Source organism: Scleropages formosus, chromosome 20, assembly GCF_900964775.1.
Source record: "Scleropages formosus chromosome 20, fSclFor1.1, whole genome shotgun sequence".
NCBI classification, from domain to species: domain Eukaryota; kingdom Metazoa; phylum Chordata; class Actinopteri; order Osteoglossiformes; family Osteoglossidae; genus Scleropages; species Scleropages formosus.
In genome coordinates, this window is record NC_041825.1 from 18803355 (window position 1) to 18821474 (window position 18120).

An 18120-nucleotide genomic window follows, 5' to 3' on the forward strand; every position below is an offset into this window, starting at 1 on the left:
GGGACCACCAGCCTGGTCTGCCAGTCCAGAGGCACCGTTCCCGAACTCCACGCAATGCTGCAGAGGCGTGTCAGCCAAGACAGCCCCACAACATCCAGAGATTTGAGAAACTCGGGGCGGATCTCATCCACCCCCGGAGCCTTGCCACCGAGGAGTTTTTTTGACTACTTCAGCAACTTCAGCCAGGGTAATGGACGAGTCCCCCTCCGAGTCCCCAGCCTCGGCTTCCTCTACGGAAGGCGTGTCGGAGGGATTAAGGAGATCCTCAAAGTACTCCTTCCACCGCCCGAGGACATCCTCAGCTGAGGTCAGCAACGCACCACTTCCACTGTAAACAGTGTTTGTGGAACACCGCTTCCCCCCTCCGAGTCGCTAGACGGTTTGCCAGAATCTCTTTGAGGCCGACCGAAAGTCTTCTTCCATGGCCTCACTGAACTCCTCCCAAGCCCGAGTTTTTGCCGCGGCGACTGCCAGAGCCGCGTTCCGTTTGGCCCGTCGGTACCCGTCAGCTGCTTCAGGGGTCCCATGAGCCAGCCAGGCCCGATAGAACTACTTCTTCAGCTTGACGGCATCCCTTACCTCCGGTGTCCAGCACCGTGTTCAGGGATTGCTGCCGCGACAGGCGCCGGAGACCTTACGGCCGCAGCTCCGAACCACCGCCCCGACAATGGAGTCCATTCAGACTCAATGTCCCCCCCCTCCCTCCCTCCCTCCCTCGGGACCTGGTTGAAGCTCTGTCGGAGGTGGGAGTTGAAGACCTCTCTGACAGGGGCCTCCGCTAAACGTTCCCAACAGACCCTCACTATGCGTTTGGGCCTGCCAGGTCTGTCCAGCTTTTTCCCCCGCCATCAAATCCAACTCACCACCAGGTGGTGATCAGTTGACAGCTCAGCCCCTCTCTTCACCCGAGTATCCAAGACATATGGCCAAAGATCAGAAGAAACGACTACGAAGTCGATCATCGACCTCCGACCTAGGGTGTCCTGGTGCCAAGTGCACTGATGGACACCCTTATGCATGAACATGGTGTTCGTTATGGATAAACCGTGACTAGCACAGAAATCCAACAACAATTTACCGTTCGGGTTCAGATCAGGGAGGCCGTTCCTCCCAATCACGCCCCTCCAGGTGTCACTGTCGCTGCCCACGTGGGCGTTAAAGTCCCCCAGTAGAACGACAGAGTCCCCAGTGGGAACGCTTTCCAGCACGCCCTCCAGGGACTCCAAAAAGGCCGGGTACTCTACACTGCCGCTAGGCGCATAAGCACAAACGACAGTGAGAGACCGTTCTCTGACCCGAAGGCGCAGGGAGATGACCCTCTCATTCACCGGGGTAGACTCCAACACATGGCGGCTAAACTGGGGGGCTGTTAATAAGCCCACACCTGCCCGCCGCCTCTCACCCTGAGCAACGCCAGAATAGTGGAGAGTCCACCCTTGGTCGAGAAGAGTGGTTCCAGAACCCAAGCTGTGAGTGGAAGTGAGCCCGACTATATCTAGACGGTATCTTGCAACCTCCCGCACCAGCTCAGGCTCCTTCCCTGCCAGTGAGGTGACGTTCCAAGTCCCAAAAACCAGAGTTGGCGCCCAAGGTTTGGGTTAGCCAGGTACTCGGCCCCGACCACCGCCCAAATCACAATGAGCCGGCTCCTTACGGTCTCTCCGGCAGGGGGTGAGCCCACTGAAGAGCGGCTCCACGTCATGGCTTCGGGCTGAGCCCGGCCCCGTGGGCATAGACCTGGCCACCAGGCGCTCGCATGCGAGCCCCCCCCGGGCCTGGCTCCAGGATGGGGCCCCGGTGACCCCATACCGGGCGGGGTAAACAAAAGCCTTGGTTTTAGCTTCTTCATAAGGGGCTTTTGAACCGCGCTTTGTCTCGTCTGTCATCCAGGACCTGTTTGCCATGGGAGACCCTACCAGGGGCATATAGCCCCGGGCAACATAGCTCCTGGAGTCACTCAGGCACTCAAACCCCTCCCCCACGGTAAGGTGGCGGTTCACGGAGGGGTATTAATATATCAATTAGTGAAAAGTCACACCTTAAGGGGAAACAGAAGCAAACAAATATAATTGAAAGAGCAATGTTTATTAAATTAACTTACTGATCATTTTGACAACAGAAAAGGCATGATTTCATAAATCACAATGTGTTCCACTTCAAAACAGGAATCCTAGATATATTTATTGAAAATCACTCATTTGGATCTCCATTAACATGTTATGGCTACAGTGTGCCACTTAAGATTCAAGTTCCCTTACTAAAAATAGTTTGTTGTGCTAATTACACAAGCTCAGTACAATTACCATATACAGAAACATGTCACCAGTCATTATTAAAATGAAACGATGTCCTCAGCAGGTCCCATATTGAATCAGGCCATTTTACATAATATTAAATGCTGAGTAAAAGTCATTGGCATTCTCATTTCTACACTGTATGTTCAGTCTTAGTCTCATCAGTCCATATTAATCATGTCCAACTGGGTATTTAAAAGGCCCTTTATATGTTTAGATATTTTTGGTGCCGTTTTGTATATCTTTTACTTCAGTGGTGTACTAAAGGCCCCCTTTACAATTTGAGAAGTTCAACCATCATTTGTACACACCAATTCCTTTCAGGGTTAAGTAAAACAGGCAAAATATCAATACTCTAACATTAAAGAAAGCAGAGAAATTAATATGCATTTTGATTTCTCATTCTTTGTAAAGCATTTTAATCTCTTCAGCATATTGATTATGAAACAAGGCAACTATCATTTCTGACCCCTGTGGTTCTCAAAACATTTTTAAACAGTACATTCATGTTACTTGACAGACCAAGTAACAGACAAAATATTCATAGAATTCAACGAAGTGGAACGCTTGACAGAAGTACAGCATACTGGGGGAAATGGTCTAATTTTTCCACAGCCTGAAATACTACTCAGTTATAGTTCTTCATGGCCAAAGACAGGTATTTATTCCAAAGGGTAAAACATTTAAATTACTGTCTTGACTCATTAACACCCAACCAGAGCTCTTTGTGACTGGAAGAGAGCTGGAAACCTGCTGTCATAGATGACATTAAAATGAGCTTTAGTGCATCTTGCCACAAGATGCAACACAGAGCTAAACCTCCTCAAAGAAATGTCTCCAAGGTATTTCATTTAGCAGCATTTCTCAGTTGGGTGGGATAATTTCAGCCAAATGTCAAGCTTGTCCTGTAGGAACATTAACTTCTCCTGTTGGAGAATCTAGAGTTTTGGGATGAAGTTCTGAGCTAACCAAAATAATTAAAAAAAAAAAAAAAAAAAAAAAAAAAGTCTTGAAATACCTCACTAGGGAAGATTGACATTTGTTAGTGTTTAGTGTGTAGTTGTGTAATTGGATGGATCATCTGTTCAAAGAAAGTCTCCCCCTCCATAGCTCACAGTTTTGACTGTAGAGGCTTCAGGTACTTGTGGTAGGACTCGTGGACCTACAGTTAGAAAAGAGAAGGGCTAATTACAAATTTTACATAATCAATACATCAATCACAACCTAGACTCCTTTACTTGATGTCATAGTACATATACTATCTGCTCCTCTTACATATTTGGCAAAGAAATATTTAAATCTCTCCTAGTCAAAAAAAAAAATGACATTTGATTTGCATGACAACTTTGTCTTTTGCAATATGTATGTACCCTTGTGGAAATTATTAGAAAGCGCTACATGATCACATCTGTGAAATAACCTTTGCACCCTGAACGCTCACTCTATGTGGACATATTTGCCGTTTCTTAGCATAATGTATCTGTGTCCTGTTTTGATTGTCCTGTGCATAAAACCCAATTAAAAAGGAAAAAGTGACAGATAAATAAAGCCCTTCCCTCTTCAAGACTGACATCTTCATCCCTACCACTCAAAATGTTGCTTTATTTTTCATGCAAGTCAAAGAGGACCTCACCTCTGTTTGGTTGAGTGGAGACTTCTGGGCCCACTCAAACATGCTCTCATATACATTTCCATCATAGCGCCCCAGGGCAGAGTCAAGTATCTCATCACGGTAATCAAAGGCATCCACCAGGGCCACAGCATTTGGCCGCACCTGAGAGAGCAGCTCTTTCACACGCTGGGAAACCTGAGACAACTGAGGCACGGTCAGCAGACCAGCCTGCATAAGACAGGAAATGACAAAGGGAAGTGACAATGCAGGAGTACAACAGTTCTAAACTAAAGTGAGAAAGGAAACGCAACAGAGCAGTGGCCAAGAATCTCAATTTTCCTCTCTGACTAGACATGTAACTCTAGCTATTAGGTCTTTAAAAACTTGTGGGCTATGGACTTGAGTCTGGCTCTGCGTAGACGCTGCATGTTCCCCGTTTGCATTGTGGGAAGAAGCTGAAGCACCCGGAAGTAACCCATGCAAAGCCGTGTTTCAGGTGAACTAGTGACCCTTAACTGACCATGCTGCGAATGTGTGGATTAAACTTGTGTAGATGGATATACAATTATAAATGGCTTAGTATATCTGACTAAGTTGCTCTGGACAAAGCATTACCTAAAAAAAGTTAACGTCTTTTCTCCCTCCCCCCCAGCTGTTTGTGGTATGGAGTGTACCACAGAAATATCAATACATGCATTTGGAGAACAGACAATACCTGTAGGAAGTCTCCAGAGTTTTCGGTCATCCCATGCAGAGCATAGAGCAGTGCCAGGGTGCTCAGGGCCAAGTGAACAGCTGCGTCATGCACCTCTGTCAGCTTGGCTGCAAATGTCTTCACCACCACATAGTGGCAGTGAGCCTGAGAGACATGCAAGGGTGATCAGTACGACATTCTGAGCAACAATGCATGAACAATGACTAGTGAGATGGCGTGAAACTTACGTCAGAAGCTCTGACCAGCTCGATGGACGTGTTGTTCCAGGCATCCTCCTTGCTTGCTTTGAGCTGCAGTTCATGCTGCAGGTTTTTAGCTGCCAGCTCTACCAGCCTAAAAAAAAAAAAATTTAGAAGCATTAAGAACTTTGGGAACAAAAGCTGAAGGAACCCCACTTATTTTCAGCCAGTATGAAGAAAAAAAAAAATTTTAAAAATGCATATCTATGAACGGGTGAAATTTCAGTCTCGCTAAGAAAACAGGTTAGATGAGGGTGTAAAGCCAAACTAAGAAAATGTATTCATTGTTAAACTTTAGGGGGGGGAAAAAAGTGTGTCGTTCATATGACAGAGGACAAACAAACAGTTTCATCTCACTTGGCAGCCCTTAGCTTGTAGGCTTCCACAAGGCTTGTCAGGTCGTTGATGTTGACCACAGTGCTGCGTGCTGTCACAGGCTGGGCCTGCAGGTGGTGCTGTTGAGACTCATTCAGGTAGGATACCATGCCACTGAGCTTCTGCCCTGCACTTGCCTGTGAATAACTCTTAACCAGGTACCTGGCAAATTCAAGAAACTCAATGAGGAATCTGACTTTCAGTGCTTCACTTCATCACCGGAACACACCTATGTACAGAGGGTTTCCACAAGGATGCTTGTTAGCAAAGGTGGTATTGCCACTCAGTCACACAGCAGTGGACGAGGAGTTTCACCAGCTGCAATTTTAACTGACCGACCTGTTATTTGAACACAGAAACAAGGACTGGAGGTTGTCATGGCCGTGGTATGCTAATAGCACTCAGTAAATGTCTATTCAATGAATATTATTGTGGACAGACAGGACTGCAGCACAAGAACTTCATTATCTTCAAATACATATGATAAAACTTGAAGCTTGACAACACAAACATTGCACCATGTAAACCCTGCCATACCTACTTTTTTGCCAGAGTAATGGAGACAGGTAGTGTCAGCTGAGCTTACCTGGCAGTCTGCAGCATCATGACAGTATTTTCACCCTCATAGGTGCAAGTGGGAGCGAAGGTGACGTAGATGTCAGGCAGCCTGCTACAGCGAGAGTAGCCATGGCCCCCACAGGCCATGCGGCACACTTCGATGCCTTCTGTGGCCACCCATGTGGTAAAAGCCTTCAGGCCAGCTGACAACGCATGCAACTAGGAGGGGGAGGAGACACATGTAGATGCCACTTGAGTAAAGTCAATTTTTAAAAAGTATTGATATGGTGGACAGATTAAGAGGCTTTACCTCAGACATCTCACTGAAGTCTCCTTGGCTGATGTCCCCACTGATGCGGTGGTACATCTGGATCATGTATTGGCCCATGAAGTGGAATGCGTAGGCAGCTGCCAACAGTGGGAACAATTTGTACTGCTGGGTCTGGTAGTCCAAGATCTGAGGCTCTGGCTCACTGGGCAACAGAAGCAGGTGGTAGAATGGAGGTCAGAACCAAGATGCATTGACCAAAAAAAATTGGTTCATACTCACCCACACAGACAATTAACACTTATGGCTTTTATCCACTCTATGGTATGAAATGACATCTTGAAGATGAAGGACCTTTATTATGATAAAATGGTTACTGTGGAGTTGTGGAAGGTAGTTTTAGGAATAATGTGTTGTCACATGACATGTAGAAGATTCTGAAGTGTATAAATATACCATCCAGCATCTTGATGTTGACATATTTGATGAGAACAAAAAACTTTTTAATTAGTAAGCATCAACCTCTTAGAGCTACTTTTCAGATTTACTGGAGGATGGTCAGAGCCCATAAGATAGTATAGATGTCTCAATTCTCAAGCTTGCTTTGAGATTTTATTTAACTATTTTGGCAAAAGTTGAGTCTCTACATTTTGTCAGTATAACAGGGGGGTAATCACAGAAGGCAGTTTTTTTACCCAACCCCATCTCAGAGAGATTGCTCTGTACCATTTCTGGAAGCAGGATGTTCACTGTGACTAGGCCTTATAAGTATTAGCGTATGGACCATACAAGAAACTTAAAACATATGAAACAAGTAGCCAATATCAATGTATGTTATGCACATTTGTAAGAAATTTATCAAATGTAAATAAGCACGTCAATTGCACACATATCGGAATATAGGAAAACAAAGAAACACACTGTCAACAGACCCAGAGAAATTAAGTCAAGAAGCAGAATATGATGAATGGATTCATGCTGTACTTGTGTACTGACCCAGCCCGCAGTTCTGACTGGTGCCGGACAGCACTGTAGCGGATGGCAATCATGCATGCTTTTGACAGAGATCGGGCAGACTCCCCAACAATCATTGAGCGGATGAACACCATGGTGCTGTAGGTCAGCTTGTCACTTGGTGGTTTCTTATAGGTCCCATCTGGTTCTACCTGCATGCACATAAAGGGGTAGTGCAGCCTCAGTTCTTACACAAGAAAGAGGCAAAACCTCCCTGCTCTGGTTAGAAATTTGCATTTCAGACTGCAGTTATCAGCAGTTGGCTTCATCTTGTGAATGGAAGGTTTAAGAAGTGCATTACTGGTTTTTCCCCCTCATTACAGAGGATCTCCAAAGTGAAGGCTTCAGTAATGCATGTGCTCATCTGTGTTTCGGTTTCGTTGTATTAGATTCGTCCTGATGTATGCGTGTGAAGCTGCCTACCTTGGCATATTTCATCAGCATGTTTTCCCGAGGGATTCGTACATTCTCCAGTTTTAGGAATCCATTGTCCACCTCATCAAAGCCAAACTTGGGCCCAATGTCTCCCACCACCACACCTGCAAGGGGACACTGATGGTAGTAGTGACAGCCACAACTATTTAAGTCTTCCCTCTCTCTCACAGGTAGATTGAGAGAGATTGATGCAGAAATAGAGTAGCTGAATAGTGGGTACCTGGCAGCGGCTTGTGTGTGGTCATGCATCGGATAGGCACGATGAAAGCATGCAGACCATGGCAGTTCCCCTGGGTATACAGCTGAGCCAGGACCACAGCATGGTTCGATGTCTTGCCCACTGGATAAAAACGAAGAAGGCAGACAATCCATCTTCTGTTCATTCATAAATTTATTAATTTTACTGACACATTCCTCCAAAGCAAGTTACAATGTTAAGATAACTACTCATTTATACAGCTGGGTAATTCTACTGGAACAGTATAGGGTAAGTACCTTGCTCAAAGGTACAGCAGCAGGTGGGATTTGAACCTGCAACCTTCAGAGTCAAAAGCAGCAGCTCTATCCAGTACACTGGCAGCTGCCCCCATTTATGTCTAAGAGATCAAATTAACTGCCTATCAACTGTACTCACATCCTCCTGGCCACCACTTTATTGACGTTACTGTGGGGCTGTTCAGTACAAATTCCTGGGTAGATGGGTCATAGGTTGCAGTGGTCTCCAGCCCACGGATGTGGGTGCCTAGAAGAACATAGAATATATCGCAAATGCAAAAGGAACTAGAAAGAATACAGTAGAAACATAACTTCTAGTTCAGTCATTATATAATAATGAGTATAACCAGTTGAAGTCTTCGGCAGTTTAAATGTCTGAAATGAACACAGGGGAAGCTGAGAAAAGGATGTTTTCCAAGGTATTCATGTAGGTGTTTGACAGAACTAAAAACAGTGAGACTTCATAAATTTTACATTTCTACTCTGAAAAATATGTGCACCATATTTTAAAGCATAAGGGGTAGAAATTATGTGCACAGAAACTAGCAAAACAAAAAATATTACATCTCATCTTTCAGTTCAATATCCTTTCAACATGTATTAACACGACCTCCTGAAGAGGCTTTGGTCTCTTACCAAAGATGAGAAATGATGCAGAACATTCCTGTTCTTAAAGGTCCTTGTGGTTATTTTGGAGGCTTTAGAACAGTTCTTCATTAGTTTGAAGAGAACTATACTACTGTTAACCCTTTAACCAAGTCACTCCCAACAGCAGAGAATAAAAAACTGAACTGGGAGCCACAGGCTCCATTACCGTGACCCATCTCTGTCTGAGCATATGTGCCGATGATCTTCAAGTTCCACGCAGGCATGAAGAAGGCATCCTGCTGCTCAGGTGTTGCCTGGTTCAACAGTGTGGGCAGGAACATTCCGAGGTGAAGGTCCAAGGGCTCTGGGCGCCCACGATGCACAAAGCTGCAGGAGGTTTGCATGCATGCATATAAGCATGCATGTGAATGCATGAAATTGTAGGTAGGTAGGCAGGCAAGTTTAAGACAAACCAAGGTGAAGGGGCAAGACAGGGAGAGACAATGAAGGGATAAAGATGTTTTTTTTGGAACAAAGCAATTTAAATGTGAAAGAGAAACAAGGATGAAGTTGAAAAGGAGCATGATAGTATATGAATGGGCATAAGCAGATATGTCCACCCAAAAAAAAACAAGGGAGACAAAACAATCCTGTGAGAAACTCATGGGAGCATCACACACCAATTACACAACTGAGAAACCAGCTTTTGGATTCTGTAAAGTATTAACACGTATGTTTTTATAATACAAAAAACAAATTTCATAATCAAGTAGATTTTCAAAAGAAGCAACCATATTCATTTTTCCAGAACTTGCAATTTTCATGTGAGAAGCTGAATGGAAGGGAAAAAGGAAGTGATGTGCACAATTATTTCAAAGGTGAATTAATACTTTTTGGGGCATCTAAACCATACTTGATAAATACACATATTTAGAGCTTATACTGAATATTCCCTTATTAACGCCTCCACCGGCTATTTGAGGGGGGGGGGGGGGGGGAATCACTCACCTATTATGACTAAGTCCGTCACTGTTTTATTGTGTCCATATCCATATAAGTGAAGGCAAATATAAACTTTAAACTTTTTAAAAAAAAGTCTGTCAAACTTTTAAACACCATTCTTCAAAACTAACTGAATACACATACATGTATATGCAGTTCAATGATGGTGCCATCATAATCGGAACACGTCCTTGGAACCACTGTCAATATCACCGTGTTCTGACAAAAGGTCCTCGTTTGCGGCCACCATGTTCTCCAACACCTGCTGCTCAATGTCAACATCGTCCTGAGATAACCCTTTCCAACTCGGAATCCTCTTGTTCTTCGTCCAACTGCAGGAATAAATGGTCTTCAGAGCCATCGCGTATCTATGTAATGCAGCACTTCAACAATTTGTGTATAATTTCTTGTGTTATAAATAAAGTGATTTGGGAATATATGTTACCGTACAGAACCAAAACCGCAGACCGATTTTTTTGACTTGTATTTAACACCCCTCCCTTCTCAAAATGTAACGCTCCTGGGGGCGTTAATTAGGGAATATTCGGTATGTGACATATATTCACATACTACACACAGGCATGCCTCAGTACACACTAAATTTCGGTGTTAACTCTTGCCTTTTATCCAAATTCTCATTTACGGAACAATAAATCAGCATAAAGAGATTTATCCAAAGCCTTTCCAAAAGGATTTAAAGGTCCAGCATTGTGCCAGTGAAGAGGAAGTACTGCTGGCCAATGGCAGTCACAATTGGATTCTGAAACTTTCTGCCTAGAATACCCATTTTTTTTAGCTCATTAAGTATTTATGACGACGCGATTCATATTTCTGCATCCAAATCTGTCTATTTGTGTTAGGAATGCAAGAGTGGGAGTTATATAAAAGTATAGTAAATTCTATAGGTTTGTTGGAAAGCTGAGGTGTTTTATTTCAATTCATACATTTAGCTGACACTTATCCAAAAGAACTTGGTGTTAAAATACCTACAACTATTTATCCATTTATACAGCCGAGTAATTTTAGGGAAAGTACCTTGCTCAAAAGTACTACAACAGTAGGTGAAAACTGGCAACCTTCAGAACCAAAGGCTGCAGCTCTAACCACAACACTAGGACTCAAAGTGTTGAGGTGAAGTCAGCTACTGGATGGTTGTGTGAGGTAGACCAAGTAATACGAGATACTCTAATAAGATGATTGGGGAGACAGCACAGGAACAGTTTTGCTGATTGTTTTTTCAGACACATACGTGCAATCTTGCAACAGTGCACCTCTTTACAATACACACGATGTGCTCAGTTTATTGCTCATGCTACAGGGAACTGATCAACTTGTCATGCAGCAAAACCAGAGACAGTGAGACAAACTGCCCTAGGGCAGCCGGTAGTGTAGCGGTGCCACTGCCTTTAGATCCAAAGGTTGCAGGTTTGAATCTCACCTCTGGCTGTAGTACTCTAGAGCAAGGTACTTCTTCCAGTAAAATTACCCAGCTGTATAAATGGGTAAATAACTGTAGGTAGATTTAATATTGTTGGTGGCTTTGGAGAAAAGAATCAGCTAAATGAATAAATGTAAATGCAAATAAATATTCATTCAATTAAAAACAGGAAATATGTTCATTTTATGAAAATTCAATAACCATAACGTTTCCCAGAATTGATTCACTTCAGATATCCAGAAATACCTGTACACTCATTCACTGAGTGAAAAGCTTTGTCACTGAAAAATAGCTTTTTTTTAAAAAAAACAATTTAATACCACTTTTCTGTTTCTGGAAAAAAAATGTTTCAGAATTATGAAAATCACTGGGGATGAGGGTGTAGCAACTCTATCTCAAAAAGAGTATTTTAATCATTAAAAGTCTTTACGCTCATGGGTGAGGCTTGTGCACTGCAGTGGGCCAGGTAGTCATCTCAGCAATGACAGTGTGGACATGTGTTTGGTCAGCAACCATATTGGTCAACTGCTGCCATTTCAGGTGAGCAGATCACAGGGTTAAACTTGTACAGGGAGAAGTTATTTAAGCTACTGAAAGGCAGTGAATTCAAGGCTTTACAATGAAATGTAAATAAGCAATGACTTTTCTAAATTTACAGATACAACAGAGGAGACCAAAGAAACATTAGGTGGGAAGTAAAGGGAAGAAGAGACAGATCCAGGAAAGCAGAGTTTCTAAATGAATCCATATTTCTCAATTATCTCGTTAGACTTAGTCTTTCGTTCAGCTCTTCTTCAGTAAACCCAATTTGTTTTTTTGTTTGAAATGTCTACTTATGAAAGGAGTGATTAAGAGTCAGTCTCTCCATGAGAATTAATAAAGACTTACAAGCATGTTTAAAGAACAGGAACTATTGTTAGCTTGCGATTTCACAATGGCAAAAACAAAGGGTGCAAAAAACTATAAAGGTCTGTCAAACACCTACAGATAATCAATGCCTTAATTTTATGGCCAAAAACCCCTTTACAGAGACTAAAACAGTTTTCTCTTTATTCCACTCGGTGCATACTACCCAAACTAAAAACATGGAAAAGGATGATCTTCATTGTTAATTAGAACTCTCCAAATCCCATGTGATTTACACTGACCGTGTCCCAACTCAGTCTGGGCATAGGTGCCTATGGCACTGTAGGACTGTATGAGGGGAAGCCACTTGTTGAGCTGCTCTTCAGTGCACATGTTCCACAGAGAACGGACAAACATGAGGAAGTGGACATCCATGGGGTCATTGTAATTCCTTTGTGCAGTGCTGAAGGGAGAAAGGCACAGGCTGAGGTTGCAAAGGATCTGGTCTCCAGACTCCCAATAGGACAAAACAATTCTCATTTATACCATAATGGTGCCTCTCATATTCACACTGGTGAAAATGTGAGATTGCCTGACCTGTTCTTACACATTAAGACATTTAGCAAATACTGAAAATCACTTTGCACCTGCTACACAGCAAAATACTGCTTTGCTTCTACATTTCCACAATACTGGAAAAAAATCTTCAATGCTTCCATCAGCTTGTCTTCAGAGAAGACAAATGTTTTGCAAGAATTAATAAAAACACAATACCACTCATTCCACGTGCTAAGAGCTAGTTTCTGTTGCGAGAGGCCACGATGCCACGTGTCACCCCTCCCTCTCCTGCCGCCTGGTACATATCGCACCCAACCCCCCTGCTGGACCTTGCCCGTGGTGGGCCCACGTTGCCTTTCTGGCCTGAGCCCAGCTGGGTTACGTGGGCTGCCTGGCCACCAGGTGTTTACCCCCAGGCCTGGCTCCAGGTACAAGTCACAGTAACCCTATTCCAGGCAAGGAAAACACTCTCCCATTTACTTTTTCCATGGACACTTTTGGATCGTGTTAGTCTGGATCTTTACTCCAGACCTGTTCACCTTGGGAGACCCTACCAGGAGCATACTGCTCCCAACGACATAACTCTGGAGATCCGTAGACCACGCAAGCCCTTCCGCCACGCCAACGCCCTGATCCAGGAAGGGAATTTGCCCCCAGGTGGAGGAGTTTAAGTATCTTGGGGTCTTGTTCACGAGTGAGGGGAGAAGGGAGCGCGAGATCAGCTGCAGACTGGGAGCAGCGGCAGCAGTAATGTGGTCGCTGTACTGGACTGTAGTGGTGAAGGGGGAGCTGAGCCATAAGGCAAAGCTCTCCATTTACTGGAGAATCTACATCCCTACCCTCACCTATGGTCATGAACTCTGGGTAATGACCGAAAGAATAAGATCACAGATACAAGCAGCTGAAATAAGTTTTCTCTGCAGGGTGGTTGGACTCGCTCTCCGTGACAGGGTGAGGAGTTCGGACATCCGGGAGGAACTCAGAGGAGAGTCGCGACTTCTCCGCATTGAGAGGAGCCAGCTGAGGTGGTTGGGGCATCCGATAAGGATGCCCCCTGGGCGCCTCCCTTTGGAGGTATACCGGGCACGGCCAACTGGGACTAGGCCCCGAGGTCAGCCCAGGGCCCACTGGAGGGATTATATCTCACAGTTGGCCTGGGAGTAGCTAGGGATCCCCCAGGTTGAGCTGGAGGACTTTGCAAGGGACAGGGACATCTGGGGTTCTCTGCTCTCCCTGTTGCCAAAGCAACCCTACTAGGACAAGCAGGAAAGAAAGTGGATGGATGCATGGATGGATGGATAGATAGAACCAAACTAATAGTACTGTATTCAGCATGCACTCTGACAGTGCAAATGTATCTACCAGTGATCTTTCGCCTACTGACAGAAAGCTTTTGCCAGGCTTGAATTCTTGACAAATACAGAGAGACCTTTATTCCATCACCCATCTAATTCTGGCAGAGTCACGTACAGAACAAAAACATGAAAGCTGCAGCTTGTAAGTTACACCAGAGGAAATTAAAGACACCTACTCTGCCTAAATTTTTAGTGTGTACACAGAGACACGCAGACAAAACTTGAATACTTTAGGTAACACGTATGGTTGCATATACTGGCAAATGTATACACTCCTTTGAGGGCTTATCAAACTGAAGCAAAAACATTTTAAACACCTATAGCTTACGTTCAGCTGTCAGTGTAATTTCAAGGACAAAAATCCAGCACAGTGCTACACATACCTCTTGTAGAAAAAGATCTCTTCCGGATCAGAGATACCATACTCCCGTAGTTTGAGGATCATCCATGCACTCTTCTTCACTGCGGCATCATAGCGCTCGCTGCGGGACAGGAAATTGAGGTCTTCGTGCTGAAAGCCCGGATCGTTGATCACTAGATTCTCTACAGTTTTGGAAACAAGCAATGAGGATAAAATTGAGCCTGAAGTTTGATATCCCTGGCATGTGTTTTAAGTAAGAGCAGCAAGTGGTGCAGCGGTTAGAGCTGTTAAAACAAAGGATCCCAGTTCAAATCCCCCACCTGCTTGCTTGTACCACACATGATCACCAGACTTACCCTGAACCAATACACAAAGTGTACCCAGGCTATGGTACAAATAGGTAAATCATTATCAATTGTAAAAGTTTGCTAACTGCAAGTTGCCTTGAACAAGGCATCAGCTAAATAAGTTGATAACAAAAAGAACCAACTGAGATCAACTGATGTTCCAATCCATTCGTGTTTCGTAATCATCATGCTCCAAGTTTCACACATGATTTCATTGTAGTTTTACGACATGATGATCTCAACAGCAGTCTGGCTGCAGATTCATTCGTTCGTAGCTCACCCCGGTTTTATACTTGATTATATATTATTTAATGATAACAACAACAACAACAACAACTGAATTTGCTCGACAACTCTCTGAGACACGGGCAAACCACACTTTTCCACGAGACTTAAAGCTCAGTTAGTATTTCGGATCAGCACTAGTTTGCATCATCAGGTTGTTTCTGCAGAGCGCGAAGTCAGACACATAGCCCGGCCGGCGGCCTAGTAGTACCGGCTGCTAGCTGTACGTTGTCGGCACCGACCGAGCTGACTGTCACTCACTGAGCTAATAGCTATCATGGCCTCGGCACCAGGGGTTCAGGAATTTACGGTAAATAAAAACGCCTGGTAAACAGAGTGACGTGGAACGTGTTTTTTTGTTAAAAAAATGACAGTTTTAGGTGCTTAACACGGACTGCAGCACTGCAACACAACAAAAATAACATCATCATCATCATCATCATCATCTCTCACCGATTTCTCTTCTCCTTTTCGTTTTCTCCGGACCTCCGTCAAGAATGTGCGTGAGCACTTCGGTCTTGAAAGACGCGTTTTCGCGTTCTCTGCGGATATCAGCATTCATGTTGGAGGTAAAGGTACCGAATTCGAAAGTTGTCGGAATTGTATTAATATTTCGAAATTATGTGGGATAACAATTACGTAAGGCTGTGACCAGCAGGACAACGACGGAGCGCGACTTCCTGGACGTCTTAAATGTGGGCGGAATAACGTTCTTTGACGTCATCTTCGCGTAGCCTATCGCGTCCGTGTTCGCGCGGCCATTCCACGCGACTACCTGGAAAGGGCCGTCGGTAAGTGTGCGCGAGGCGGGCAGCGAGCCCTTAGTTTCGCTAGTGTTTCTAGACAGCAGAAGTGCAAATAATCGATAAAGGTTGTTGTTGCTGTTCTGGTTGGACTGGGGAAGGTTCCCTCCAATTTACTTAATTATTTGCTTAACTTTCAGCGCGGCCTTGCAGTCAGGGAAAAGCTGTGTGAGTCAGATTACATCAGTGGAATAAATAGAGAGATGTCATCATGAGAGATTGCAGCATATAATAACATGATGATATTGATAATCAAGATGGAAATAACGCCTAGTAGTGAGTGGACATGTCACATGATGTATTATATATATGCTGCTGTACGGTACCGTACCGCACCGCAGTAGTCGCTTGTGTCTGTCATTAATCGTACAGTAGTGACAAACACACCATCATTGATCAATAACTTGTAACATTTAATTTTTTTTTTGGACAGCAGCAGGTTTTTCCAACACTGAGTCTGAGATGACAGGTTCTCCCCCTCTTCCACCACCTACTACACTTCCACAGGCTTAGTGGAAAATTTTGTCAATGGCACAGAGGGATGCTTCCAGAAGCAGGCATTTTTCACTTCCCTTGGGAAATCAGTTCAGGAGCACTTGGGGATGGGACAGCGGTGAGGACGTTCGGCAGGTGAGCGGCCTCCGTTTCTCATCGCTTGCAAAACTTTGAAAGTGACGTGTAATTTCGAGCGCTGTCTTTGAACGCATGTGTTTTCACCGTCTTGTTCTCAGATGCTGCGCTCGCTGTCTGTCCCCCCTTTTCTCTAGATTGGTCTCTTACCGGGCGGAAGATTCATTGGCCGTCCTTTCTTCCCAGCATGCATCGGCCCAGTATGAGGTTCTGATTCACACCGCCTTTGTGGAGCCGTTTCATCCGCAAGTTGGAACCCAGTACGTAGCTCTGGGAGAGCTTGAGAGCAAGGAGGGTAAGTGTGAAAGATTACCCATGTTTTTTCAGAACAGTTGTAATATGGCATGGGGGGTGTGGTGGTGCAGCGGGTTGGGCCGGGTCCTGCTCTCCGGTGGGTCTGGGGTTCGAGTCCCACTTGGGGTGCCTTGCGACGGACTGGGGTCCCGTCCTGGGTGTGTCCCCTCCCCCTCTGGCCTTACGCCCTGTGTTGCCGGGTAGGCTCTGGTTCCCCGCGACCCCATATGGGATAAGCGGTTCAGAAAATATATGTGCGTGTGTGTGTGTGTGTAATATGGCATTATTAATATTATTGCTCTATATCTTAGCAAAATATTCTCTCCGGGGGTGTACGGATTAGCCTGATTTTGAAAAAATTAGCAACTGTTATGGGTTACATCAGCACAAAGAAGTCTGATATTGAGAAAATGCAGATAAATACTTAATACAAGTCCAAAACAATGGCCATGTAGTGCAATGTAATGAGTTCAAAAAGGGGACGAAATCTTTCATAATTCACTTGAGTTGGAACAGCTGGGTAAGGTAGTGGTTAGAGCTACTGCCTTTGGACCCAAAGGTCCATGTTTGATTCCCACCTCTAGCTGTAGTACCCTTGAGCAAGGTACTTACCCTGAATTGCTCCAGTAAAAACTACCCAGTGGTAGTGGTATAAATAGGTAAATAATTGGAAGTACCATACCTAAATTGTAAGTCGCTTTGGAAAAAAGCGTCAGGTAAATGAATGAAGGTGAATGAGTTATCAAGTCGAGTATTAACTGGTAGAAGAAAGTAAGACGCAGCTTAATTTCTTATTGTGGAGGGAGCTTCTGATGTCGACCCCAACAATAAAATAAGATCTATGTTCCAAAAGTTCATCCAAAACAGAATTTTGCTTGTGATTTGATAGGAATATGGAGGGAGGCAAATCAAATTGTTACTAATCTTTTGCATAGCTGTAACAACCTTGATATGTTGACAGAGTAATTAAGTTTAACTACTGTACAATTTGCAGCAGGACCCCACATGGGACTTGAATTGGCAGCGATAGGGTTACAATTCCAAGTTTATTCCTCTCACATATATCTGCAGCCTTTATGGCCATTATAACCATCTTCTGTGTTTTTGTCTCCACAGGGATTGGTGTAGTTGTGCGTGCTCGTGTGCTGAACTGTGTAGAAGGGATAAACCTTGCCTTACTGCAGCGTGCTGTCACTGAACAGAGAAGATACTTCGAGGAAAGAGAGTGTGAAACTGCAGCACAGCCTCCTCCACTCTGAGATTCCCTGTGAATTCTTTAATGCCACACAGTTACTCATTTATTTTGCCCAGAGAAATATTAAGAAATGGAATACTTAAATGTAACAAAGACTATGTATGATAACAGTATCTGGATGAAAGATTTAATTAAAAAAGATGGTTTCCGTCACCACAGAAAGGCATGGTTGGCAGTGTTTACTGTTTTATTACTGATCAAAGTTCTTCCCCAACAGCATGTTTAATGATATGGTTTCACTGTCTCTACTGTAGCATAACTGAAATATCCTGTGTTTTTTTTTTTTTCCTTTCCTGTTTCCAACACCCTTTATTGGATTAATGAGTCTGACCAATTTGGCTTGTATAAATGTC

General features: G+C 44.1%; 2 protein-coding genes across 11 annotated transcripts; one reads left to right on the plus strand and one right to left on the minus strand.

The window, feature by feature from the left end:
• Positions 1-3257: 3257 nt before the first annotated feature.
• Positions 3258-15449, minus strand: acox1 (acyl-CoA oxidase 1, palmitoyl). 3 transcript variants are annotated; one of them, XM_018761822.2, is made up of 14 exons: positions 15239-15449; positions 14176-14335; positions 8820-8980; positions 8145-8252; positions 7731-7850; positions 7499-7614; positions 7058-7227; positions 6104-6266; positions 5822-6012; positions 5218-5397; positions 4849-4954; positions 4622-4765; positions 3928-4134; positions 3258-3456 (listed from the first exon to the last, which is right to left on the minus strand). In XM_018761822.2, the coding sequence occupies exons 1-14, from the start codon at positions 15345-15347 to the stop codon at positions 3406-3408; spliced, it is 1986 nt and encodes a 661-aa protein (XP_018617338.1). In that variant the 5' UTR covers positions 15348-15449; the 3' UTR covers positions 3258-3405. The 3 variants fall into 3 exon arrangements, with proteins under 3 accessions (XP_018617338.1, XP_018617341.1, XP_018617342.1); XM_018761825.2 differs by lacking the exon at positions 8820-8980 and adding an exon at positions 12182-12342; XM_018761826.2 differs by lacking the exons at positions 14176-14335; positions 15239-15449 and adding an exon at positions 12182-12256.
• A 67-nt stretch (positions 15450-15516) lies between these two features.
• ten1 (TEN1 subunit of CST complex) lies at positions 15517-17925 on the plus strand. Of its 8 annotated transcripts, none has more exons than XM_018761827.1 (4): positions 15517-15576; positions 16022-16218; positions 16320-16513; positions 17629-17925. In XM_018761827.1, exons 2-4 carry the CDS (start codon positions 16130-16132, stop codon positions 17769-17771), a joined length of 426 nt encoding a protein of 141 aa, XP_018617343.1. In that variant the 5' UTR covers positions 15517-15576; positions 16022-16129; the 3' UTR covers positions 17772-17925. The 8 variants fall into 8 exon arrangements, with proteins under 8 accessions (XP_018617343.1, XP_018617351.1, XP_018617348.1 ...); XM_018761835.1 differs by having other exon boundaries at positions 16356-16513; XM_018761832.1 differs by having other exon boundaries at positions 15519-15576; positions 16096-16218.
• The last annotated feature ends 195 nt before the right edge of the window (positions 17926-18120 follow it).

Coding starts and splice junctions, on each gene's coding strand:
- acox1 (XM_018761822.2), bottom strand. CDS start 15,347: ATGAATGCTGATATCCGCAGAGAACGCGAAAACGCGTCTTTCAAGACC. Junction 7,851..8,144: donor AAAGTGGTGGCCAGGAGGAT/GTGAGTACAGTT, acceptor GTTTTTATCCAG/TGGGCAAGACATCGAACCAT. Junction 7,615..7,730: donor CACACACAAGCCGCTGCCAG/GTACCCACTATT, acceptor GTCCCCTTGCAG/GTGTGGTGGTGGGAGACATT.
- ten1 (XM_018761827.1), top strand. CDS start 16,130: ATGCTTCCAGAAGCAGGCATTTTTCACTTCCCTTGGGAAATCAGTTCA. Junction 16,219..16,319: donor GCGGTGAGGACGTTCGGCAG/GTGAGCGGCCTC, acceptor TCTTGTTCTCAG/ATGCTGCGCTCGCTGTCTGT. Junction 16,514..17,628: donor AGAGCTTGAGAGCAAGGAGG/GTAAGTGTGAAA, acceptor TTGTCTCCACAG/GGATTGGTGTAGTTGTGCGT.